The sequence below is a fragment of the Delphinus delphis genome, chromosome 13 (assembly GCF_949987515.2).
Source record: "Delphinus delphis chromosome 13, mDelDel1.2, whole genome shotgun sequence".
In the NCBI taxonomy this organism is placed as follows: domain Eukaryota; kingdom Metazoa; phylum Chordata; class Mammalia; order Artiodactyla; family Delphinidae; genus Delphinus; species Delphinus delphis.
The window spans coordinates 25,760,876-25,786,621 of NC_082695.1; the positions used below are offsets into that span (position 1 = coordinate 25,760,876).

The 25,746-nt window shown below is 58.3% G+C and overlaps 2 protein-coding genes across 2 annotated transcripts; both read right to left on the reverse strand.

Moving 5' to 3' along the window:
* Positions 1-12,587: 12,587 nt before the first annotated feature.
* On the reverse strand, positions 12,588-14,540 carry SDF2L1 (stromal cell derived factor 2 like 1). The gene is made up of 3 exons (XM_060029467.1): positions 14,307-14,540; positions 13,813-14,009; positions 12,588-12,990 (listed from the first exon to the last, which is right to left on the reverse strand). Exons 1-3 carry the CDS (start codon positions 14,491-14,493, stop codon positions 12,709-12,711), a joined length of 666 nt encoding a protein of 221 aa, XP_059885450.1. The 5' UTR covers positions 14,494-14,540; the 3' UTR covers positions 12,588-12,708.
* A 4,511-nt stretch (positions 14,541-19,051) lies between these two features.
* CCDC116 (coiled-coil domain containing 116) lies at positions 19,052-23,752 on the reverse strand. Its single transcript, XM_060029468.1, has 4 exons — positions 23,304-23,752; positions 21,903-22,466; positions 21,173-21,787; positions 19,052-20,007 (listed from the first exon to the last, which is right to left on the reverse strand). The coding sequence occupies exons 1-4, from the start codon at positions 23,373-23,375 to the stop codon at positions 19,204-19,206; spliced, it is 2,055 nt and encodes a 684-aa protein (XP_059885451.1). The 5' UTR covers positions 23,376-23,752; the 3' UTR covers positions 19,052-19,203.
* Between the last annotated feature and the right edge of the window lie 1,994 nt (positions 23,753-25,746).

Consider the following 25,746-nt stretch of genomic DNA (forward strand, 5'->3'; position numbering starts at 1 on the left):
CACACAAGACATGGGTCCATGAGGGGGACACGGCACACAGGGCCATCAGAGGAACACACGACAAAACCCAGGCTGTGGGATGGCTCTCGATACATTACTGCTGCTGGAAATCCCTCCCATGGATGTTTGCTCAAGGCTGTTCATTGCAGCAATGTTGTGATTGTGTAAACCTGGAGACAATCCAAACGTCCATCAGGGAACAGCTAAAAAAACCATGGTACAGGCATGCAGTGGACTATTCCACAGCTGTTTAAGGAACAAAGTTGGTCTGTGCATCCCAGCAAGTAAAGACACCCCAATGGTACAGTAACGGAAAGAACAAGTAGCTGAGAAGTACGTGCAGTATGATCCTGATTTGATTTAAAAAATTAACCAATGTATTGGGACTCATATTTCATGTATTCATTTCTATACTGTGACCTTTTTTCCATAGAGTATGTTATGCTTTTGTAAACTTTTAGAAAACAATTTAAAATAACCCATTTTGGGGGATAGTGCCAAGACAGCACAGCTCACTCAGAAAGCAATACATAACAGGAGGCTAAACATTGTCCCCATTAATGAAATATTTCAACAAGCAAGGGTAGTTGAATAAATGATGCTCCGTCCACACAATGGGGTGAGTATTCTGCATCTATGATTACTGGTGAATTTCTAGGTATTTTTAATGACAGGGAAGCAACATGTTCCAGAACTGGCTGCAAAACTGCTCACAGGACGCTCCTGATTACGTGACAAACTACTACCTGTGCACGTACACTCGTGTCCATGGGGAACACCTACAGTGAAACAGGGATATGTGCCAACAATGGTTATTTCTGACCTTGGGAGTGAGAGTGATTGGTGTCTTTTTTGGGTAGTTTTCAAACTGTCTACAGTAACTAGATCCTGTTTCAGAATCTGAAAAATGGTAGTGCTTTTGAAAACTGTTCCTACCCTTTCCCTTGTAATTTCACTTCTGGAAATTCATCTTGAGATTCAGGGACAGCTTAGCACATAAAGATAGTGATGCCAGGGAATTCCCTGGCGGTCCAGTGGTTAGGACCCCACATCTCACTGCCAAGGGCCCAGGCTCAATCCCTGGTCAGGGAACTAAGACCCCACAAGCCGCGCAGCAGGTGCAAGAAGGGCATGTTGACCTTCACCCGTTTTCTCTGGAAGTGGGAGATAACATATTTATGCCCACCCACCACACGCATAGACACACACGCATGCACACACACACGCTGAGTGAGGGTACCGCACATGCTGGACGTCTGTCACACGGCCAAGGAAGCTGACCAATTTATGGTATGGTTTCATTTATATAAAATGTCCAGAACTGACAAACCTATAGCGACAGAAAGTAGGTTAGTGGCTGTCTAGGGCTGAGGGAGAGGGAGGGCCAAATAGGCAGAGGACTTTCAGGGCAGGGAAACTATTCCATACAACACTGTAATAGTGGACACATGTCATTATACATTTGTCCAAAACCATAAGATGTACGTCACCAGGAGTGACCCTAATGTGAACCACGGACTTTACATAATGACACGTCAATGTAGGTCATAGTTTGTATTAAAGATCCCACTCTCTGGCAGATGTTGATCGCAGGGGAGGCTGTGTGGGGACGGCAGAGGGATATGGAACTCTCTGTACTTTCAGCTCAGTTTTACTGTAAACCCTAAACTACTCTAAAAAATGAAATCTATTTGAAAATTTTAAAAAGAATGAGTACTGCTACAACATGGATGAACTGCAAAAACATTAACCAACTGAAAGGAGCCAGATACAAAGACCACATATCTTACAATACCATTTATAGCAAACGTCCAGAACAAGCAAATCTATAGACAGAAAGTGCTGAAGAGGGGCGAGTGGAAGAGTGAGGGCTATGGGTTTCTGGGGTGAGGAAAGTGTGCTAAAATTAATCGTGGTGATGCATTCATAACTGTGAATATACCAAAGACCATAGAATTGTGTGTTTATTTATTTATTTATTTATTTATTTAATCATTTTTGGCCACACCGTGCAGCTTGTGGGATCTTAGTTCCCCAACCAGGGATGGAACCTCAGCCCCCTGCAGTGGAAGCACAGAGTCCTAACCACTGGACTGCCAAGGAAATCCCAGGAATTGTATTTGTTAAATGGGTGAATTATACCATGTGAATAATACCTCAATAAAGCTGTTTTAAAAAAAAGTCATCTGATGCAATGAAGCAGCCAATCCAAATACTCAATGACGTGGGAAATACTTGACAAAAACGGTAATAAAAAACCCATATTCAGGGGCTTCCCTGGTGGCGCAGTGGTTGAGAGTCCACCTGCTGATACAGGGGACGCGGGTTCGTGCCCCAGTCCGGGAAGATCCCACATGCTGCGGAGCGGTTGGGCCCGTGAGCCATGGCTGCTGAGCTTGTGCATCCGGAGACTGTGCTCCGCAACGGGAGAGGCCACAACAGTGAGAGGCCCGCGGACCGCAATAAAAAAAACAAACAAAAAAAACCCCATATTCAGTAAATCTCTGCTTTGCAAAACACACATGTAGATAAAGCACGGGGCTGCCCACAGCTGATTGAATCGTTCCCTTCTGTTGGCCTCTGGGCTGTTTGTTTCTGGTTTCCCACCAGCACAAACACTAGGAAGGGGAAGCAACTTTCCAGCACACCTGACGACATTAGGGTCCATCCTGGAAGTGGGAGCGACCATCACACTGAATATCCTTCCAGCCCTCATGCACGCTGCTCAGAGGCCAGACGGTTCGGGGGCACACTTACCAGGGGAAGCCAGGGCAGTGGAGCTTGTGCGCATTGTTCCTGGCCAAGTTCGAGAAGTGAAAGCCTCCAGGATTGAGGACCAAGGGGGTCAGATCGACTACGCGGCTGCAAGACAGGGCGGGGCAGGGGACACACTCAGCTCTGGGCTCCTCCAGGGCAGGGGGTGCCTCCCCAGCCTCGGGGGGTACGGGGGCTCCGTACACAGGCAGATCTCTGAGCCCCAACTCCTCCCCAGGACCAAGAGGGGAAGGACCACTCAGGATTGTGGGATGGATCCACTACGAGAGGGGAGGGAATCATAGCCCAGCTGGCACACAGCAGGCTCCCCCAAACCCTCCCGTCTCATTTGCCTCGGGCCCAGGATAAATCCTCCCACCTCTTCGGGTTCGATGACAGGCCAGTCCAGTTCAATTTTGCTTCAGACCTCGAAACTTCCAATTACTCCATCTTCAGCAAACAAAAGAAACTTTAGGACAAGGGTGGGATCCTCATCGTGAAGAGAAACACCTTCTCCAAGAACTATGAGAACGATGTGCCTTCCAGTCAATCAGCAAACACATCAGGCTCATCCTCGGTGCCACCTGGAGCTTGGTGTTAGGGGGATGGGGCCCGGCGTGCGGGCTGGGAGCCAACAGAGGAGATCCCAGCCCCGCCTGGGGGACAGGTGACGGATAAGTGGGAGTTAGGAAGGGTAGGCGAGTCGGAAGAGCACTGCAGAGGCACTTAGAGGGTGGCCTGGAGAATGACACCCACGGGGAGAGGCAGGTTTCAGGCGTCCCCTGGAAGCCCCGGGATTGCACTGAGTGCACTGAGGCCAGGCAGGCGGAGCCCTGTGCCTCCCCCAGCCCAACTCTGCGAGCAGAGCAGCCCCCTTTCATCTATCTACTGCTGCCTGCAGAGGAAGTTCTGGGAACCACTGCTGTGGGCCCGGGCATCGCTGGGGTGCTTCTGAGCAGGGGGTTAGAGGCTGCCCCTCCCAGGGCCACTGACCGATGTGCTGGGCAGTGGAGGGAAGGGGCCAAAGACCCTGGGCAGAGTGTAGACAGAGGTTGACGGGGCCACCGTGGAGGCCATGGTGGTGGCAGGCACGGGGAGGTCGACCGGTCCCACAAGAGGATGGGTTCTGGTTTCTTCGGTTTTCGCTTGCTTCTCTTCTTGGCATCTGGGACAGAAGGTGTCGGTGATCACCTATCCCAAGGCCCGAACAGGTTGGGGGGGCGCCAAACACAGGCCCTCCAACAAGGAGGGAGGCAGGCCCACAAAGGGCACCACTACTGACAGGCACGAACACACGCCACCTCACTGGCCCCAAAACCGCCCCACAGGGAAACGGTACTTTTGTCTTTATCTTACGAGTGAAGTGGGAAGCTCGAACTATACAAGGCCCATGCAGGGGCCACGCCAGGCTGTCTGCCTTCCAGGACAGAATTTCACAGGAAGTGATGGAGTGTCACCGCCAAGGAGGGCTGGGCTTGGCCCGAGCAGGTTGGCCTGCCACCCACTCTCCCAGGCATGGCACAAAGCCCTGGAGCCTGCCAGCACCCCAGTGGGTTGTCCAGTCCCCAGACAGTGAGCCCACCGAATACACGCAGCCCCGGGTCATCCTGGGGGTGCGCAAAGGGTGCATGGGGAGGAAGTCTTGCAGAGGTGGGCTTGGGGAGGAACCTAAGGCCTGCACCTCCTCTCTCCTGTTCTGATGAGTCTGGGTCTTTCTACTGTTCAAAGCTGGGTCCCACCAGCAAAGTAGGAGGTAACAAGCCCCTCCTGCAGCCTCTCAGACGGCTCATCTAGAGTGAGATAAGCACTGCCAGGGAGCACTGGCTGGAGGCTGAGCACCAGCCCTGAGTCTCAGTCCAGCTCCACCACACCTGTGTGGCCTACACAGGCCGGACAACCTCCCCGGGCCTCCATTTCCTCTTCTGTAAAACAGGAATAAATAACACCACACCAGCATCTTGGGAGACCGCGGTAAGAGCTACACATGCTGTGGGTCCAGCTGTTGGATGAAACGGTGCTGTGGGACCCCCCCCCCAGATGAGCTGGGCCGCCCGATGTGAGGCGAGACAAAGAAGCCCAACACCACCATCCATCCCTGAACACGGACACTCCCAAGGACCAAATCCAAACCTCATCAAGGCTTTAGAACGACTATCCAAGAAATAACAGGCAGAGGGGGAAGAGCAAACACACCAGTGGACCCAGACAACAGATACAAACCCATCGAGTGGGTCCCCCAAAGGACAACACAGTTCTTTAGTCCATAGCATCGGGGAAAAGTGAGGGCATCCCGCGTCAAAAGGAACTTCAAAAGACGAGGCCAGAATCCCCACCTGCCACCCTGTGTGGCCACTAATGAGGTCACCTCTCATTTCACTCTCCCAGGGCCCGGGGTGTACACGAATTTGCCTCCCACCCAAACAGTATGCGGGCCTTGCCGAGTCCTGATTGACAGACCAAGCGTAGATAGCCTTCTGTGGACCACCGGGGAGATGTGAGTCAGGTCAACCAGGCCGCTCGAGCCCAGCGCGGATGGAGCCTCACCCTGGGAGTATAAGTGCACGCGGTGGATGCGCCTCTTGAGCTGCTCCAAGCGCTGGTGCATCTCCAGGGCGCCCATGCTGTTGCAACAGTTCAGCTCCCCCTGGACGGCACACGAGACCTTGGCCTGCGACGACAGCGGGAGAGGAAGGGAGGAGGAAGCTGGACGGGTGAGCCGCCTAGCCGGGGCCGCCTCCTTAAAGTCCCCTACCAGCAGCTCAAGCAGGACGGACACCGGCGCCCCGCCCCCACCTCGGAACCCCGGAGCCCCGCCCTCCCGGGCCCGCACCCAGAGGAAGGACAGGGGCCCACGCCCCTCGCACTCCGCCTGCTTGCCCTTGCGCACCACCCTCTCATCCAGCGCCGGGTTGCGGTCGAGGCTAAGGAAGAGGAGGCGCAGCGCGCTCTCAGTGTAGGTCGCCGCTTGCCTCTCGAAGTCCTCCTCGGGGATGAGCTGGCAGAAGGTCACACTCTGCGGGAACTCGCTGTCGAACTCGTCCAGAACCTCCATTCTCGAGGGCTTCGGCTGCCCGGCTGCCTGGGGGCGGAGCGGCCGTCGGGGCGGGGCCCCGGACGCGCCCACTCCACCGGCCCCAGGAGGGGAGGAGGGAGACCCCCCCCCCCGCCGAGGGCCAGAGCTCGGGTCACTATCCAGGCGGGGCCACCGGGGTCCGGGCGCGCCCATCCTCCCGCCCAGGTCAGGGAGAGGAGGGGTCGGCCCCAGAGGGCCAGGCCCGGGGACGCACCGTGGTCCCCTTTCCGCCGCGCCTACGCAGGATCCCTCCGCGCGCGCCGCCGCACGGACAGCTCGGGCCAGTCTCGGGAGACCGCGGGCCAATCCGCGCGAGACAGCCGCACGTGACAATGCCCGCCGCTCTGCGCATGCGCCTTCACGCTTCGACGGGGCGGACGGCGGGATGCAGCTACCCCTGGCGGAGGCCCATACCCCGGGGTCCCGCCCGTGGCCAAGCCAATTCTCACAACTTCTTTGAGGCGCTCGGCCCCCGGCCGGACTCCAGTACCTCCCATCTTGGCTGCTCCCCTCCTCCTCACCGTCTGTAGACAAGGCCCCAAGAGTTCTTTCTGCCCCCAACTCCTCTAGCCCCGGACTTTTCACGCTCTTCTGACTTCCTCTCCCGCTTCTATCCCGTCTCCTCTCCTCATGAGGGTCCTGTCTTTACCATACCTTCTTGGACATCTTACCCACTTCTTAGTCCCAACCCAGAACTGACTTTAACCCCAAGTCCCTTGAGTTACAGACCCACATCTAAGTGTCCCCAGGGGACGTTTCCTGGGCATCTCACGCTCAGCACATCCGAATTGGCATGCAGCTTCTTCCCTTCCACCCAGAAATCTGCTTCTCTTTTCCCTCTCCTACTTGGTCAGTGGCCGACCCCACCATCCACCCCTGCTGCTGATGAGGGGGTGTGCCCTGGACTGCTTAGTTCAGGTCCCCTCCTAACCCAGCCCCCTCTCCATCAGCCCTGTGATCCATGGAGTGCACCTGAGATTTTTTCACTTCCTACCACCAAACGGCCAGCCCCAGCTCTCCCCAACACAAGAGGTGGCATTCACTTCCTCTTGCTTTGATGTCACAGATCAAGATGGACACAACCAAAAAAAAAAAAAAAGATGGACACAACCAAGGAGGGAGAAGGTATGGCCTGTGCATCTCGCCTACAGGTGCAGGCAGACTCAGATACACCTGCATCCAAATCTCTGTCACCATTCTGCCACCTGCCCCGGGCAGGTGGCCCCGGATGTGAGGCGGGGCCCATATGACTTACAAAATCAGATTTGACTTTAAAATACATAGTAGGTGCCTTTTTAAAAACAGGACAAGCATCCTCTGAGAGGTCGGGCAGACCCCTGATTAACACCCCCATCATGTTATGCTTATAATACTTTACACTTTTTCTGTTTATTTGGATTTTTAAAGTGTATTGTGCCAGGTACTGCCAAACTACATGCTCCCTGCCTTCAGGGGCTCCCTGTTTAAAGAGGGCTTCAGCCACAGGGAGAAAAATGTGATCTAACATGCTCTGGTGGAGGAACATTGGATGTCTTGGAGTCCAGGGAAGTCTTCCCATAGGAGGGGACATTTGAGCAGTGCCCTGAGTTCACAAGCCTCTCCGAGCAAGGGCAGGAGACAGCTGCATGGGGGTCTTTGGCCAATGGGTACATAATCTGCACGAGAGCAAGAGGTGGCCACCTCCAGCCATGGGCCTAAGTCAGGTGACCTTGGGATGGAGGAACCCCAAGGGGTCAGGCCTAGGAGACAGAGGAGCATGTGTCATTTCCCCTCATCCTCCCCGGATGCCAGGGCTTCTACGCCCAGGGTGGGGGTGAAGCCAGGGTCCCTCTGTGCTCAACCATTGGTGAGGGGTACTCCCAAATGCCCATCCGGAGACCTGGGCCTCCTCTCAAGGAGACAGGCTTGAGTGGCTGTCACTGGGCACATCAAAATCTTTTGTGTCTGGTCCTGATGCTGAAGGTGACCCTGCAAGCACGCCTGTGGCCAGGCTTCTTGGCAGTTGGGCTCCACTCCCCCCGATTCCAGCTGTGAGGGTGGGCATGCCAGGCACCTCACAGTCTCTCCTGCAGGCTCAGGGCAGCACATGTCCCTGTAAGAGAACAAGTGGGCATGGTTGGAGGACGTGAGCTGCAGGCTTTGTATCCCGAGTCCACTGTCCGCCCAGCTAGTACTGCTCCTGCTGAGAACACAGGAGAACATTCTCTCCAGAGCTTGGCCCTCCCCAGGCCTTCCAGGAAGGCTGGGCCCAGGGCACCTCCACGGAGTCAAGGTTGTTGAGCTGGCTCTGAGCCAGGCCCGGGCAAACCCTCCGTGCAAAGCAATGGGCCTCTTTCTCCACAGGGCCCTGACCAAACCTCAAGCCCACAGGCTTACCTGGGAGCTGGTTGTAAAGATCCTCTTCAAACCATAGCTTTTCTGAGTCGGAGGCCTCTGCCCCTTCCCCCTGTCCAGCCATGACCCAGATGGACAGGTTGGCGGAGGACCCCCCAGCTCTGCCCTCACCTGATCCTCCGATGGAGAGTCCAGACCAGCTCCGCACCTGCGCCTTACTGCTGGTTAGTGGAGTGAGGCAGCAAGACTCCCCCCCACCTCCCGGGCACTGTGGGTGGTGGGCTGGGCCTGACCGATGCCCTTTCATCATTGCACTGCTTCCCAGTGGCCCACAGTAGTGCAACAGGGAAAGAGTGTCAGGCAGGCCTGCCAGTGCCTCTCCCAGTGGTAGGTGGGGATCTGAGACCTAGAATGCAGGCCCACTGGGGCCTGGGGCGGGGCCTCTGCCTGGGGAAAGGGTGCCCTCTGACCCCAGAGGCCCAGGCCTGGCCAGGATCTCAAGTTTCCATGGAGAAGGGATAGGAGCTGGGCAAGGGGGAGGGGAGGGCCTGCAGGTCCAGGGGCCAGGCCTGGGGAGGGAAAGTAGCAGTATGGGGGAAGGGGTCCCCAAGGCTGGTCCCCGATGCTTTGACAATATCATTGCACTGCTCCTCAAAGCACAGTAGTGCAACCTCGTCAGAGCACCTGCGGCCAGCAGGGGGGAGCCCCATCACCCCCAATACACGCAGAGCGGGAAGCCCAACCGTAGGTGGGTGGGGCTAGGGCCCCATTCCTAGACAGCAGGGCGGGGAGGGGATTTCAGCGGGGCTGCGGTCCTCGGAGTCCTCAGGACCCCAGAGGGGCCGGACCCTCCCCAGCACCCTCCAGATTGCCGTGGGGTTGCGACCCCAGACTGAGGGGGGCAGCTCCACACCCTGAGCGGGAGCGCGCCCGGGAAAGGGCGCACACACAAAGGAGAGGGGCCCGCGCTTCAACGCGGTCCGAAACCCACTCGCGCCTGGGGCGGGAGTGGATATAGCCCGACGACCCTGCGCCCTCCCACGGCCTGAGACTCCGGGAGAAGAAGGGTGGTCCCACTCCGGGCCGACGCGCCCCTGCCGGCCCCCATCCTTGGCCTCTGGCTCTTGGCCCCCAAGTTGGGCTCCGCATTCTGTCCCAACAGATTCCCTGCCCGGCGGCCCAGAGCGGAGAAGAGGAATGGGGGCTTCCCGCCCCTGTGAGGTCCCCTGCCCGGAGGGGGCGCCCGGGGTCTGGGCTGCGCCCCTCCACACCGCCCGCCGGGTAGGGCCGCCCTGCCCGCGCCCCCACCTCGGACCCAGCTACTCACGCGGCGGGACGCCCTTTCCGTCCCGGGCCGGGGCAGGACTCGGGAGGTTGCGGGGACAGGTCCCGGCGGCCGTCAGCCCGCGCTGCCCCCCAGGACCACCCCGCACCTCGTGGCGCCCTCCCGCCGCCGGCTCCATCTTTAACTCGCTGACAGGCGGCGGCCCAGCCCCCGGCTCCTTAGCATAGCGCCGCGCTCATTGGCCGGCGCCGGCGGGGGCTTCGCCTTCTGCACGCCCATTGGCTGAGGCCGGAGAGATTTCAAAATAGCCTGCGGGCCCGGATTGGCCCGGCGCTGGCAGAGGCTGAGGCTCCGCGGTTTTAACAATGAGTTCTACAAACACTTTCTCCCCATTCATAACTTATCAAAGGGAACTTTGCCCGCCTTTTCGCAGCTCTAGTCTCGGTGAGTTTTCTCGCCGCGCGGGCGAGCGCTCTTGGTAGCCCAGTCGGGGGCGCCGGCCGCGCGGCCAAGCCCGCTGGGGAGGGGGCTACGACTGGAGGAAAATGTCCGGACCCGCGGTCAAGCCTGCACCAACCGGGCCGCAGGTTGCCCCGTTTTGCAAACTGAAATTGCTCCCTGTGCCTCTCGGATGGCATGTTCGGCTGCGGTGGGCTTCCTGGCTGGGATAGCCACCTCCCCACCCAAACCCCACCGCATCGCCCGACTTGACCCAAATGAGATTTGTCTGAAGCCCAAGGGTGGGCCTGGGCTGCGGGACCTGGTCTTGGAGCCCCTGGAGGCTTGTGGATCTGTGGGAGGCACGGGGAAGGGGGCGTCGCTTGGGTCCCTGCGTGACTGCGGATAAGCATTCATTAAATGCTTTCGCAGAGCTGATGACCCGGAAGGATGTACGCGGCCCGCCTGGCCCTCATAGAGCTGCAGTGTGTGTTGGAGCGGGTGGTGCTTAGGCTACTGTGCATCTGTGCCCCCTCCTCTTTTATTCTCTCAGTCCAGTGGCTGAGAGCAAATGTTTTGGAGGCAGGCAGAGCTGGGTTTGAATCTTTAGCAACCTCGGTTGCCTCCTCTGCAAAATTAAGATAACAGTTGAACGTGCTATGCTTCGTAGGGTTGTTGCCAGGAGCAAATGAGATGCTCTGTAAATCGTTGGCCCAGTGCCTGGCACTTAGTTTTCAATAAATGAGAGCTCGGCTGCTGCTGCGGTTTTAATTTTTGGTCTTGTACTGCATTCTGCCTGCAGCCCTCTCACCTGCTCCCACAGCTTTGGCCTTGATTTCCCAAGGATTTTTACATGCTGTGTACTGTTGGAGTCTGCTCTTAATTAACACTCCTCACTTTTGTATGTGTGGTGGTAGGGAGGTAACAGAGGCAGAAGTGGGTTCTTACAGCCCAGAGGGGCCAGGGGTGGATCAGAGGAATGCCCCTTAGATTTGCAGTGTGCGCCACACTTTTGGTGCCCCGCCTACACCCCCTTGGCACTCACCTCTACCAAAAGGATGTTCCCTGCTGGCACCTGCGGCTCTGCCTAAGGTCTTCATTCTGGCTGTAGAATACAGGGCAAGTGGGAAGTGCTGCAGAGTAATCCTCCCACCTGCCCAGCAGCCCTCAGCTAATGAGAGAAGATATGCTGGTTGGATAAGTACCCCCACTTTCTTGCCCCTTGGTTGGGACAACTTTTTTTTTTTTTTTTGCGGTACGCGGGCCTCACACTGTTGTGGCCTCTCCTGTTGTGGAGCACAGGCTCCAGACGCGCAGGCTCAGCGGCCATGGCTCACGGGCCCAGCCGCTCCGCGGCATGTGGGATCTTCGCGGACCGGGGCACGAACCCATGTCCCCTGCATCGGCAGGCGGACTCTCAACCACTGCGCCACCAGGGAAGCCCGGTTGGGACAACTTTGATGCATGTTCTACATGGAGACCCAGTGCTCCCCGGTGGGATGAAGCCCTAGTTGCCCACAGGGGTGACTTGCTCAGTAATGCAACCTTCACCAGCTGCCTTGCCTGCTCCTCTGAGCCCCACTCCTCTGCCCCAGTGTTTTCTGGGATCACTTCCCAACCATCTGCTTGCACTCCTGTCTCAGGTCAGGTGAGTGATGGGAGAGAAGTGGAGACTTGTAGACGATGCTCAAGAGGTTTGAGCAGAGCAGGACCTCATGGGGGAGGGGGCAGGGGCATAAAGGGCCTAATTATGACCCTCCTCCCCTCAGGTCTCACAATTGGCTAGAGCTTTTCTCCCACCCCCTAAGGTCAATTGATTTCTCAGAAGTAAGGTGCTCTGCTCACCCTCCTCTAAGACCCTTCCAACCAGTTGCCACCCCCAGCCTCTCCTTTGGCTCTTTCATTCTCCTGCAGGAAAGTGGCAGCTGCCCAAGCCTCTCTGACTGTAATCTCCGCCATAACCTCTAGAGGTCACCCACGCACCAGCAAAATAGCTATTACCTTCCTTTATCAGGGCCCGCCTATTTATTGCTCCTTTCTTTAAATTGCAATGCTTTGCCGGCACAAATTGTGCCTCTTCTTCCAGGAAGCCTTCTCAGATGTCTGCAGCTGGCAGTTCTCTGTGGTTATCTTCCTTTGCAATATCTTTTGAAGTTTTGTTAGGGCCTCCGGACTTTGAAAGGTTATAGTGGGGCGTGAGATGCCACACATCTGGGCTGGCTGGGTGTGTGGGGTGCCATCTGCACCGAGAGGGATCCTGCGATGCAAATTTCCAGCAGATGAGCAGAGTCCTGACCCAGTGCTTGGTCAAAGGCAAGTGTCCAGACTGTCACAACTGCCAGTGGAGGGGTGCCAGGAGGAGGGGGTGCACCTCAAGGGATGAGGGGCTGGAGAGCTTGTGCCCATCCCAGCTGGTAGGGAGTGGGGCCTCTGCTACCTCGCTGAGGCCCCAGCCCTCATCAGGAAGGTTCATGAAGCTCAGGGGCTGGGGAACTGGAGTCACTGGGGCCATTGGACCATCTGAGGGTGGAGAGGGAGCTGTGATGGCCCTGGGCAGTGTTGGGAGTGCACGGAAGAGCATCAGAGAGGTTTGGATGGGTTAAGCTGCCATCTGTGGAACAGAGGATTTGCACTGAGGAAGAGATGCTGACCTGGGCCAGCTGGCAGCTCCTGGTCGCCCCCAGGCTCACAGCAAAATGCAACCACAGGCCAATATTCTTTAATCATAAAGGCACTTGAGAACCCCTACAAACTCAAAGTCTCCCCCAAGAGTGGCCCTGCAGATGACCCACCCTGCTGCCCTCCACCCGCAGGTCCACGGCACTCAGAGTTCATCGTGGCCTGCAGAGGCCTCCACGCTGGGCTTGATGAAGATGCCTTCCATGGCCTTCCACCTATTGTGGGTGTTGGCGCTGGGCATGCCGTGCACCTCGAGCTGCCCCCGGATGGGGCTCCCGTACTGCTCGCCGGTGACCGACAGGAACACGGAAGTGCCCACGTGCTGGAAGCGCACGGCGGTCTCCCGCTCCCAGTGCTGCCCCGAGCAGCGTACCGTCCACAGGTCCAGGTCATCACCCTCGCCGTCCTCCCCAAAGGCGCTCACCTCCTGTGGGGGTGGTGGTGGTGTGGGGGGACAGTGGTCACGCATGACAAAGGGCACACTGAGTCCCCCATGGGCAATTGCCTGGCAGCTGCACTCACACCCAGGTCCTTCCCTGCACCTCTCTGAGCCTCAGCTTCCACAGCTGCAAACTGGGACACCCCCACCCCCATCCCCAGCATCCAGAAGGGCCTCCCCAACACCAGCTCTTCAAACACATGCACACCCCACCTCAGCTGCCTGGACGGTGACCAGTGGCCCCCACAGAACCAAGTCATCCCCCTCCTTCCTCCGCTGGGTTTCTCCTGTCCTAACCCCTCTGACCCTCACTCAGCATCAAGTCTACCCTTCAGGCTGACAGCCAAGGTTCTATTGTCTCATCCTTTCCTTCTGATAACCTCCCCAAAGCACCCTCTGTTCCAGTACCACCTCCCACCCAGTTCCAATGAACTCCGCTCACAGGCTCTTCCCCAGGCTTGGAAAGATGCCCTTCTCCTCTCTGCGGCCTGGCGGACTCCTACTCATCCTTCCAGGCCCAGCCCCAGTTCCTCCTCCCCGCGGGGTTCCCATTCCCCACCCCAACGGCCATGCGGATCCCCCTCCTGTGTCCAACTCGCCCCCAGGAGTGGAGCTATCCAGACGGACAGCTCTTCCTGTTTGTGTCCCCGCTGGGCTGAGGGCTCCAGGGGACAGGACCCTGGAGTAGTCACCTCTGCATCCCCCGAGGGGGCGCTCGGCAAACACTTCTGACTTGTAATTCCCGTTTCACCCAGGAAGCTGGGGCTCCGAGCAGATGCCGGGCCCCTCGCACACACGCCAGGGGCTCACCTGGTTGTGGGACAGCGGCGACGGGAAGTGGTGCGTGTGCAGGTTCTTGCCGGTGAGCACGTGCGTCAGCCGCACAGCCTGCCCGCAGCGCACCGGGGACCCGCGCGGACACCCGCCCTCGGAGCCGCCGCGGATCCGCCAGTAGCTGTTGGCGTCGTCAGACGCCTCCACGCCGGTCACCGACTGCTGGCCGCTGCCTGGGGGGCGACACCCCACCCCCGGGGTCGCTGTCAACGCGGGAACTCCGACCCTCGACCCGGACACCATCAGCTTTCCCGGACAACCTCAACCCTGGGATCCAACGGCTCCCCCAGCCCCCGCCCGCCTCCGGCCGCACTCCAAGTCCCTTGGCCCACAGCTCCGAACGGCATCCCGAAGACCCCCTCGAACCGCCGGCCTGTGGCCCTCGGCCCCCAACTACTCCAGCCCCTGATGACCCCCAGCCCCCTGGTCCGCAGAACCCCGACGTCAGACCCCCGCCCCGGCCCGCGCACCGGATCCGTATTTGATGTCGTGCGAGTGCAGCCGCACCCGGTGCTGCGTGTTGAGCAGCTTCAGCACCGACCCGCAGGTCACGACCCCCGCGCCGGTCTTGACGGCACAGCTGCCCGGGACCGAGATCGCCAGCAGCAGCCCCAGCAGCGCCGGGCCGGCAGCTCGGCCGCGGCCCGCGCTCCTCATCGCCCCGGCCGGGCTCCGGCAACTCGGGCCCTGGTCGCTTCCGTCTCCGCCGCCGGCCAATCCGGCTCTGACAGTGCCCGCCACGGCAGCCAATCGCCAGCCCGCACGGCGCTCCGCCTGCACTTCCATTGGGTCCGCGTGGAAAGGACCCGCCCATAGCCTTCCAGAGCAGCGGCTGGGAGGGGACTGGAGACACGAGGAGTGTTTTGATTGGTCCACGCTTCCGAGGACTCACTAATGAGTAAGCCAGGGCAGCGTCGAGCGGAGGGAGTGTGGACAGAGGCGAGGGCGACCGTCCAGCGACCGCCAGGTCCCGGGACACTCGGTTCGCCAGTTCACGAAGCCCCTTGATCCTAGACCCCCGAGCCCTCAATCATGGTCTCTCCCTCGGACCCTGGGCCCGCAGCTGCAGGGTCTTGAGGTTGCTCGACCACTAGATTATGTGGTCACAAGTGGGGCATCTCAGGTACTCAGTCACCTGGTCCTTCAGTCCCTGGACCCCGGGATTAACTAATCCCCCAGTTGCTCGGTCATTGCCCACTCTCTGACATTGAGTCACCTCAGTCCCTGGACCCTGGGGTTTCTGAATTCCCTGAGCCACTCATTGACCCCTTCCAGGGCTTCTCATGGTCCCTAGGCCACTGGGCAGCAGAGGGCAGCAGGGAGCTGTGATGTAGAGGGTAGTGGCAGGTGGTCACCAGAAAGCCCCAGAGCTGTCTTGGGAACGTGGAGCCCTGGGAGACCAAGCGACTGGGAACCAAGCCTGGGTGACTGTGTGTCCCAGGCTTGGGACTCACTGCCTTCTCAGAGGGCTGTCAGCTCAGTCGGTATAAGGGGGGAAACTTAAACCACTGTTTATTTATTCATTCGTGGAACATTCTTACATTGAATTCACTCCAGACCCATCAATTCAGCCCAGCCCAGGAACCGGCTCTGGGATATGTTACTCAATAGGCTGACCACCCGCGCACTTGGTGCACCAGCAAAGCAGGGAGAAAAATTCGTGTTTAATTAAATCATCCAGAATTTTGCATTCAGAAAATCCAGCGTAGAGCCATTTTAATTACAGCAATGGGTTATTTTTTGGTTTTCATGTCTCCCTACCCCCACCCCTGGGGCCATGGGGCTTGTGGGATCTTAGTTCCCTGACCAGGGATAGAAGCCAGGCCCCCTGCAGTGGAAGCACAGAGTCTTAACCACCTGACAGTCAGGGAAGTCCTGGTTTTCATGTTTAACATTGTCTTTATTTTGAATTCTATATGGGTCAAGGTGTCTTGATCTTTTCAGTGTTTAGAGTGTCTAATATGCTTACGGTAACTTCCCTGGTGGAGCAGTGGTTAAGAATCCGCCTGCCAACGCAGGGAACACGGGTTCAAGCCCTGGTCTGGGAAGATCCCACATGCTGAGGAGCAACTAAGTAAGTCCAGTGCACCACAACTGCTGAGCCTGCGCTCTAGAGCCCATGAGCCACAATTACTGAGCCCACATGCCACAACTACTGAAGGCCGTGCACCTAGAGCCCATGCTCTGCAACGAGAAGCCACCGCAATGAGAAGCCCGCGCAACGCAACGAAGAGTAGCTCCCACTCGACGCAACTAGAGAAAGCCCACGTGCAGCAATGAAGACCTAATGCAGCCAAAAATAAATAAATAACTGTGTGTCTGTTAAAAAAATGCTTACAGTCTGCCCTGGATTTGGCAGACCCTGCCCTTGAGGGCTAGAGTACAATCTGGGTGTGTCTTCTCGGACACACCAACAAGCATCTCGAACCTAATATGCCCCAAGAAGGACTCCCCGGTCTCCCTCACACTGCTCCTCCCCCAGGCTTCCAAGTCTCAGGAACAGCACCTCATTTACAAGTTGTTCAAGCCCCAAACCTGGGATTCATCTTTGATTCTTCTCTTTACCACACTCCTCACATCTACCCCAGCATGTCTCGATGGCTCTGACTCCAAAACAGATTGGAAGGCATCTCTCCTGCGTCCCCCGTCACCACCCTAATCCAAGCCACTCCATCTCCCCTTCAGATATCGACCACCCCTCCTAGAAGATTTCCCTGCTACTCGGGCCCCTCCAAGACATTCTCCACCCAGGAAAGTGATTTCTGTCTTAAAAAGCATAAATCAAGGCACTTCCCTCGTGGTCCAGTGATTAAGACTTTGCCTTCCAATGCAGGGCGTGCAGGTTTGATCCCTGGTCAGGGAGCTAAGATCCCACATGCCTTGGGGCCAAAAAACCAAAACATAAAACAGAAGCGATATTGTAACAAATTCAATAAAAACTTTAAAAAAAAAAGTATAAATCAGATCATGCCAGGTGCCTGCTGAAAGCTGCCAACAGCTTCCCATTGCACTGGGAGCAGACACTGGTAAGGACACAGCGAGTAATCTCCCTGACAGGCAAAGAAAGGGTTCCAAGAGCAGCAGAGACCCCAGGGCTGGAGTCGAGAAGCCAACACGGCTCTCCCTGAGTCTCTGGAGCCTCATGGCTTCTCCTAGCTGTTCCTTTTTCCTGCTCACCTCATGGGCAGATGCTCGGGGCCCTCCACCTGGATACCACAGTTTGTCTCCAGGTTCAGATTCTCAAGAGGGGACGTGATTGACTCAACTCAGTTCCAGGCACTGCTCAAGGTGCAGTCAGCCAAGGAGGATGGAGAGGTGTTAGTCTCCAAATACATCTGCTAACAATGCCTCCCACCCCTGTGAGCACAACCTGCTCCTCTCCCCAGTCGTGGAGTCCCTTCCCCCTCCGCTTGGATCTGGGCACGCATCATAATTGGCTTTGACCACAAGAATGCTACAGAAGTGCTGTTTGGGGACTTCTGAGCACAGGCTGCCAGAGCACTCACTGGTGGTTCTTGCTTCCTCCCTCTAGGAAGCCAGCCCCTGCCCAGACAGACCCTTGAATGGCCAGGGGCAACGGGGAGAGAGATGATGTAAGGGGAGGGTTCACGATGGATGTCCTAGCCTCAGCCCAGTCCCCAGCCGAAAGCAGCACTCCCACCCCAGCTGCTCTGGCTACACCACTGCCAGCTGAGCCCGTAGAACCCCCTCAGAATCATTACAGATGATGATTTTGTTTGAAGCCACTTAAATCTTGGTTTGTTACATGGCAACAGATGCCTGAAACAGGAGCTAAGGGGACCAGTCTCTAGCATCATGTGCCAGTGGTGCCCAAAGGGGCTGCTCCCACCCCAGGGCCTAGATGTGTGCCTCTGAGGCTGGGGTGGGGACATACACTCTTCTCCCTTGAAGACTGGGCAGCAGGACCTGGAAGCCAGAGGGTATTGGATGCACAGTGGGGCCAATCAACTGTGGCCAAGTGATATGGCAGTAATGTACAAAGCGGCTGTTGTGGCCTCACATGGTGGCGGTGGTGGCAGTGGTGGCCTCGGAGGATAGGCATCAGCACCAAGCATGTGCTTTGAAGGATCCTTGTCACAACAGCTCTGTGGGAAAATGGGTCCCTGACTCCCCACCTAGGACCCTGGCCCCTCTGCCAGTCAGAGGAGCAGGTCCTCCTCCCCGAATCGCGGGGTCCTCCCTGCCTGGTTCCAGAGGAAGCTCCATAGTTGCTGTGTCCTCACCTGTGGGCCACTGAGCACGGTCAGGCCGAGCCGAGCAGGTCTGGCCTCTGCGCACCTGGCGGGCTCCAGGGGAGGCATGAGAGATCCACCAGCCTCCCCGAAATGGCGGCCTGCTCAGCGAGGCTAAGCATCTTCTCTCCACCATAGGGGCAGGGTGGGGGTAGGGGTGGAGCTGCTCCCTGGGTGAAGATGCCTGAAGGGGAACAAACAGGCTGCCTGAGGAAGGCAGAGGGGAGGAGCTGGGGGCACCGGATGGCCAGAAGCTCCAGGAGAACCTCTGAGCACAGCACCAGCCGAGCCCACAGACCCTTCAAGAAAGAGAGCTGCCTTGCCCAGGGCCTCTGCGGAAGGGATAGTCACACAGCCAGCTGGGTCAGCCAATCCATGGCTTGACCTACCAGCAGCCCCTGCGTGACCTCAGGAGCACGAGCTGAGAAATACAAATTAGGAAGACAGGGGCTTCCCTGGTGGCGCAGTGGCTGAGAGTCCGCCTGCCAATGCAGGGGACACGGGTTCGTGCCCCAGTCCGGGAGGATCCCACATGCCGCGGAGTGGCTGGGCCCGTGAGCCATGGCCGCTGAGCCTGTGCATCCGGAGCCTGTGCTCCGCAACGGGAGAGGCCACAACAGTGAGAGGCATGCGTACAACAACAACAAAAATTAGGAAGACAGGTAGTGGTGGGAGCATCAGGAGAGGGAGGATACGCCCTGGCAGAGGAGGAGCCCTAGGGAAGTGGGAGTGTGATGCACAGGGGCTGTGAGGGTGGGGACCATGAGTCCTAAGAGGCTTGAAGAGGCAGGAAGGTGCAGACTGGAGTGCAGAAGAGCCAGCAGCAGAGCCCAGGAGGTCACGGGGCTCAGGGCACTGGCAGCTGCCGTGGAGGCCTGGCCCAGCTCTCCAGAGATGCTCCCCGGGGGCAGGTGGTCAGAAGGATGGCTGAGATCTCTGACAGGAAAACCGTGTTTCATCAACACAAGCTTTATTTCTCCCGTTGGCTCCCCTGAGAGGCTCAGCAGAGCTCCTCATGGGCACCAGCTGCTCTGACCTCTGCTCAGGGTGGGATGGCTGTGAGGGCAGTGGCCGCTGGGGTGGAAGGAGTGGGGCATGGAGCACTCGGTGCACTTCAGGGGCCCCATGGGCAGTCACCATGGCCCACACCTGAGCCTGCCGCCGTGGCACTGACCACAGCCTCCTCTTGAGGCTCCAGGGAGCTCTGGGGTTCGCCCTCATCTCCAAAGTCATCCTCGTCCTCTTCCTCCTCCTCTCCATCCTCCTCCTTGTCCTCCTCCTCCTCCTCGATGCTCTGGTGGCCCTCCACGTCCATTGTCTGGTCGGACTGATGGGACGCCACGCCAGTGTTGGCGGGGGACAGGAACAGCTTGGGCTCTGGCGGTCTGGCGGGCTCCTGCTCCGCGGCTGCCGGGCGCTCCTGTGAGGCAAGTAGCCGGGGTCCCGGGGACCTCATGTTGAGGGAGGACCCTGTGGGCTTGTCCTGGACCCTGTGGGTCCTGGCGGACAGCGCGGTGGGTGTCTGCATGCTGCGCTGGGGGGTGCTGTGCTGGGAGGTGTGCCGGGAAGGGGGCCGGGATGCCCGCTGGGGTGACCGCTGGCTAAACTCGGCCTCCTCCAGCCTGCGCAGCAGGCAGCTCCAGTCGATTGTGGAGGACAGACGGATGCGCGAGCCCTTCACCTTCCTGAAGCCCAGGAAGAGGTCCAGGAGTGCCTCAGTGATGGGGAAGGAGATGAAGCCCAGCTGCCCAGTGAGGTTCTTCTCAAACCTGTACTTGCAGGCAAGCAAGGACACAGCCTGGCCCTTCAGGTAGTCAACGAGCTCCTCGTGCCGGGGGTTGGAGAGGCGGGACATGGTGGTGGACTTGGACAGGATGGAGGGCAGCGTCTTCTTCTTGGTGAATTTGTAATTGGGGCTCTGTGTGGCAGCAGGGAGGGAAAGGGAGACACGTCATCCACTTCTGCCTGCCACCCTGGGTGCCCTCCCCCCCAGAGCATCCTCCGCGTCACCCACGCGGCGCCACGCTCAGTCCACTCAGGGTGCGGCCTCACCACATCTGCTCTGCTGGCCCGATGGAAAGCTGAGCTGGGGTCCTGCGTGCTGGCCCACCGCCTACTTACCACCCTGTTATCATGCCAGCCACACCAGTCAGGCCTGGGACAAGGCCAGTGACATCAGTCACTGTATCAGCCAAAAGGGAGCCTGCACAACCCTCGCCTAGGCCAGGGTTCAGAGGAGGGAAGCACGCCTAGGCCTTGATGGGTGAAAGGAGGGTCAGGGGCCACACTGGGGAGCCACCAGGGTTAAGCCACCAAGTCCTCTCCGCACCCTTCCCAAGCAACTCCCTCTCGGCGGGGCAGACACACTGGAGAGTCCTGTCCTGGGCAGCAGGACCAGAGGGGGCTAGACCGCAGACACAGGGCCCTACTCTGGGCTCAGACCACTGTCCACAAGGGACAGGACCCTCCTCACATGGGAGGGCCTCTGAGATTCACATGCAAACGTTAAAAGAATACCCAGAATAAAAAATAGTCTTTATTCATCTTTGACAACATGTGGTAGTAGCTAGGCCAGGATTCCTGGTCCCCTCATCAGCTCATCCCCTACTCAGGTGGTTTTCACAAGGGCAGGGCAAGAGACCTGGACCCTGGGCACCTGCTAGTGACAGTGGCCGCTAGGAGCGGTGGCGGTAGGAGCCCTTCCAGTGCAAACCCGCCCCTAAGAACCCTGGACCCAACCTTGAGGAGGTCACCTCCGGATACGGCACAACAGGAGATGGCAAGAAGCCCCTTACCACGGAGGTGTGGGGTGAGAACCTGGGGAGGCGGTGGGAGGAGGATGGGAGGGAGGAGGCCAGCGGAGCTGAGACCGGGGTGGTGACATGGGTCTGTCGTGAGGGCACTTTCACCACAATCCCGGTGGCGGGCAGGGTAAGGTGCAGGTTCCACCAGGGCTGGGCCCTCTGCCTGGAGCTCAGGGGCCCAGAAGTGGGCATGGGTAGTCTCTGTACTTTGGGGTCCTGGTCAAGCCCCTCCTGCCTGGGGTGGGGTGAAGGGACCTTGGGCTCTTCTGTGGGTGTCACCTCAAGGCAGAACCTGGTGGCCACTTGGGTGCTAGACACCGGGGAGCCACCTTCCTTGGACTTGCCGCGTCCCCTGTACTTGATGCTCTTTCTGTGCTCCATCCTGGGGCTGGAGGTTGTGGTGGGCAGCAAATCGTAGGGCTCCTCCCCATCAGTGGGTGTGGCCAGCTTGGAGCTGGACTCTGGGGAGGGCTCCCCTTCTGACGGGAAGAGAGGGCAACTGTCTCTGTGGCAGGCACCACTGAGCTTGTCCACAGCCTGGCTGACCACGTCCTGCAGAGCGGGGAACAGGTGGTGCTCAGCCAGGAAGTCCAGGGTCCGATGGGGCTCTCGGAGCGCACAGTAGCCGGGCAGGTCAAAGGACCCTGGCTGGCTCAGCAAGGACTTCATCTTCTTGTTCAGCTCTCGCTTGAGGAAGATCAGCTCCCGCTTGAGGAAGATCAGCTCCCGCTCTGCTGGTCCCAGCTCCCACGCTTTGGGCGTGCCTGAGCTCGAGCCCAGCAGGTCTGAGAACCAGGACAGGGGCTGCTCTAGGGTCCACTGGCTGCTGGTCTGGCTGCCCAGTGAGTCCCATGGCAGGGAGTCCCCGTGGGGGCAGGACTGCCCCTGGCCTTTCTGCAGAGAGAGGAGGACTCTCAGAGGCGTCCAGGGGCAGCCAAGCCAGGCCTGGCCCTGAGCTCTGGGCTGGGGTCCACCCCCGCCCCACCTGGGCCGCAGCCCCAGACCTCACCCCTCTGTTCTCCAGCTGCAGTAGCCGTTTGAGGTTCTTCTCCAGCAGGAGTTTGTCGTTCATGGGTGGCAGTGCACCTAAGCTGCGGGCACTCAGGTCGCTGTCCCAGCTATGGGAGCCCGGCCAGTTGGCCGTGAAGCTGCTGTGGGAGTCGGACATGGAGCTGGAGCAGGACGGGTAATTGTTGGGGCGCCCCATGCAGAGGCTCGGCCGGGTGCAGTGCTGGTGCACGGTACTGACGATGGGCCGGGCCCGCGCCTGACGCCCACCCCTTGGCACCTCCATCGGGTCCTCCACCTCCACCAGCGGCACCCCAGCCTCTGTCATTACGGTGGCCATGAGCTCAGTTGCCTCCTCCACCACCGTCTGCAGGCTGTCCAGCACCTGACCCTCGACAAGGAAATCCAGGAAGCTCCTAAAGGGTCGAGGGCCCTTGGGGTTTCGGCGGTGGCTGCGGAGCCCTGAACTGCCTGAGGGGCCGTGCGTCGAAGTGGGGTGTGGTGTGTGGCCCAGCTTGGAGGCTTGCCCCATTTCCGGGAACAGTGACTTCTTAGGTGGCTGGACCTGAGCAGACAGGCATATCACAGTGGGCAGTGATGCCCCATGGGGGGAGGGGTCCCCTGGGGTCCTCCTAAGGCACCAGGAACTGGGTAGGAAGTGGGCAGTGGAAGAAACTGTTTTTCCTTTTTTTTTGGCCGTGCCACGCAGCATGCAGGATCTTAGTTCCCCAACCAGGGATTGAACCCGTGCCCCCTGCAGTGGAAGCGTGGAGTCTTAACAACTGGACTAGGGAAGTCCCAGGAACTAGGTTTTGGAGCCAGGCAGCCCTGGATTTGGACCCTGGCTCTGCCAGCTTCAGGCCATGTGACTGTGGGCACGAAGGCCCCTCTTGAGGTCCAACTTCCTCTCTTGTAAAGTGGGGATCTGTTCAGGGTTGCCCTGAAGCCTCCCTGACACGTACAGTTCACATACCCAAGACCTGGCTGGGGAGTCTGAAAGCCCACTTCTGCCCTCACCCAGGACATGAATCACAAAACCCCTTGAGCCCCGTCCCCACTGCTGGTCTGTACAGACTACCTGTGGTCCTGAGCCCTGTGCGCCCCATGGCTGCTTCTGCCCCTCGAGCCATAGGCCCCAAGTAGACTCTATGCTCCCACTCTGGGGTTCTAGTCCACCATGCCCCTCCCAATCCGAGATCAGGGGACACGGGGAATGAGATGGAGACCGAGGTGACTAGGTAGGGCCCAGCAGGGGTAACTAGGAGTGGTCAAGGCAACAGGTCACTAACAGGTCCAGAGAGGACATCAGTAGGAAGTGAGAAAGGGGGCTGTGATCTGGGGCACCAGAACTGGTGAGGAACATGTTGAAGGCTCAGAGTTGGGCCCTGCTGGGCACACTTACCCGGGCCACGCAGGTGGTGTGGCCAGCCTCGTCGTCCGCCAAGTATCCCGAATGGTGGCGACAGCTGGTCATGGTGCAGGTGGCCGGGTCCACTGCCCTCTTCCTCTCTCGTTGGTTCCGCGATGCAGCCACAGATTCCTCTCTGAACCGGTCGGGGAGATGGTGTGAGGGTGCCCCCAGCCCTCCGTGGGTCTGCGTCTCCCTCCGTCCGTGGGCCGCTGGTCCCTGGCTCCCCGCACCCCACGTCCTTCACATGTCCGGCCGGTCTTCTGCTCGGAGCCCCGTGGGCGTCTCAGCACCGTCCGTGTCCAGAGTCGTCGGGGCTGGGGCCCCCGAGGGAGTGCGCATCCAGTCTCCGTCCATCTCTGGGCCCAGTGGGTCCGCCCTCCGTCCACCTGGCCCTGGTGCCCTGGCCCCGGGAGACCCGCTCACCAAGTCCGCACCCGCTGGGCACACGCTCCAGTGCGATCCGCGATGGGATCTTGGCGTCAGCGCCGCTCTGGGCCGCTGGCGGGCCTGCTTATTTGCATGCCGCGTCCTGATTGGCTCGCGCCGCGCCGTTCGCCGCCCGCTCCCACGGCACAATAGTTGGGGCGGGGCCCACGCGGCTCCTCCCCCACTTTGCCGCTTTTGCCCCGCCCACATTCGCAGAGGGAGTGGGCGGCCGTCGCTGCTGCTGACCGGCTCGGTCCGGCCTGGAGTGGAACCTAAGGGACAAAGCCACGGCCTGTCCCGGTGACACAAGCACCTTCCTCGGCTCCCCTCTTGGTCGCTGTATTGTCCTTGGCTCCTGCTCGCGGACTGCTCCTTTCCAGGGTCCTCCCCTCGCCCAGTGTGGACACCCCAGGGTCTGTCCCCAGCGCAGTGGGAGGCGTCCCGGCTCTAAGTCATAGACGAGCTTTGCTCTTTCCTGCCGGTGTGACTCAACTTCTTTAATCACCTGCTCCTTCTCTGTAAGTGGAGCTGAGCGTCCTTCCACATGGGTTTGGAGAGTACATCAAATCTTCCTACAACACACCCGCACCCTGATAAGACCCTGTAAATCTTTACCTCCTCTCCCTCCTTTCCCTCTCTGTCCCGGAGGCCTTCCTAATGCAACCCCCCCCCAGGTGTCACCTCCTCGGAGAAGCCTTCCCAGAGGGCCTGTCCCCCAACAGAATTACAGCACACGCCATCCCAGACTCTGCCACACCGTGTTGTTACTTGACTGTCAGATCGCACTCCTTGGAGATAGGAACTGCGGTGCTCACCCCTAACCTCTAATCTAATACCAGTAGGTGCTCAATAAATGTGAATTTCCTCCTACCAGCAGCGGACCCTCAGGGCCTCTGGCCTTTCCAGGACCAGCTTCCCAGTGGCTGAGATCCCACACTTTAATCACCACTACTGAACACAATAGTCCTTATGCCAAAAACTTGGTGAAGGGCTCTTTGAGGCCTCCAATTCTTACGTCCCCACGGAGGTGGGTATTATCTGTTATTTTCCAGTTCGGCTCTGTCCTCTTGGCCCCTGACCAGGGGGCCATCAGGGCATAGAGGAGCAGAGCAGACCAGAGGCAGGCCAGAGCTCCGGAGGTCAGTCCCAGCTCCACTGCTCCCCACAGAGTCACACAGGGCAAGACACTACCCCTTCCAACCTCAGTTTCCTCATCTGTAAAACAGGAATGACATGAACAACCTCATAGGCTGGATACAAATACTGTACTTTCCACTGGGAAAATCAAGACAGCCACATCACAATGAAAACCCTGGCTGTCAACCATGGTGATTATTTGTAAAGTCATTGGTAAGGAAAGCTTTTCTAGATCACAGAGGAAAAAAAGAGGTCATGAGTGTAAAAGTTGTAGCCTGGCACAGAGCTCAAGAGATGGAAGCTGGGACTCATGCTTTCTGAAACAAAGCCATTGGTGTACATACTTTCTTTCATGTTCTTATTGTTCAGAGCTTTTACAAATCAAGAAGAAGCCTCAACTTCGAAAATCAGCAAGACAAGTAGGCAATTTGAAAAAGAAGAAATACAAATAGCTAATAACATGAAAAAGTTCAGTCACTATCAAAAAAATGAAACACTACAAGAATGAGATAACACTGATGTGATCATTGTCTTCTCAAAACAACACAAAAAAGTTTGTGGTGAAGGAGCAGAAAACTTGGGTGTATTTATTTGCTTAGAGAAAATACCGGGAGACAGTACCCGGAAAGTGAACGGTGGTGATCTTGGGGGAGGGTAAGAGATTTTTTTTTCTTCAGGTTTATTTTTCCGTTTTTCATATTGAACATTTCTGCAGTCACTGCAAGTTTCGCGTTGCCATAAACCGGGCCGCGGTCCGGGTGGGGCGGGGCACTTTGGGTGGCTGGCGGTTGCAGGGATCCCCGGAACCAGCAGGTGGCGAGAACAAAGGCTAAAGCGCGGGCGCGCCGGGCGCGTGCGTCGGGGCGGGGCC

Bases quoted from the DNA above. Each gene is read 5' to 3' on its own strand.
- SDF2L1 (XM_060029467.1), bottom strand. From the start codon at position 14,493: ATGAGGAGCGCGGGCCGCGGCCGAGCTGCCGGCCCGGCGCTGCTGGGG. The intron at 14,010-14,306 runs GTGCGCGGGCCG...GTCGCCCCCCAG, and splicing joins CGACATCAAATACGGATCCG to GCAGCGGCCAGCAGTCGGTG. The intron at 12,991-13,812 runs GTGAGCCCCTGG...CCACCCCCACAG, and splicing joins CGCCGCTGTCCCACAACCAG to GAGGTGAGCGCCTTTGGGGA.
- CCDC116 (XM_060029468.1), bottom strand. From the start codon at position 23,375: ATGACCAGCTGTCGCCACCATTCGGGATACTTGGCGGACGACGAGGCT. The intron at 22,467-23,303 runs GTAAGTGTGCCC...CTGTCTGCTCAG, and splicing joins ACACCACCTGCGTGGCCCGG to GTCCAGCCACCTAAGAAGTC. The intron at 20,008-21,172 runs GTGACACCCACA...GCTGCCACACAG, and splicing joins CCACCAGGTTCTGCCTTGAG to AGCCCCAATTACAAATTCAC.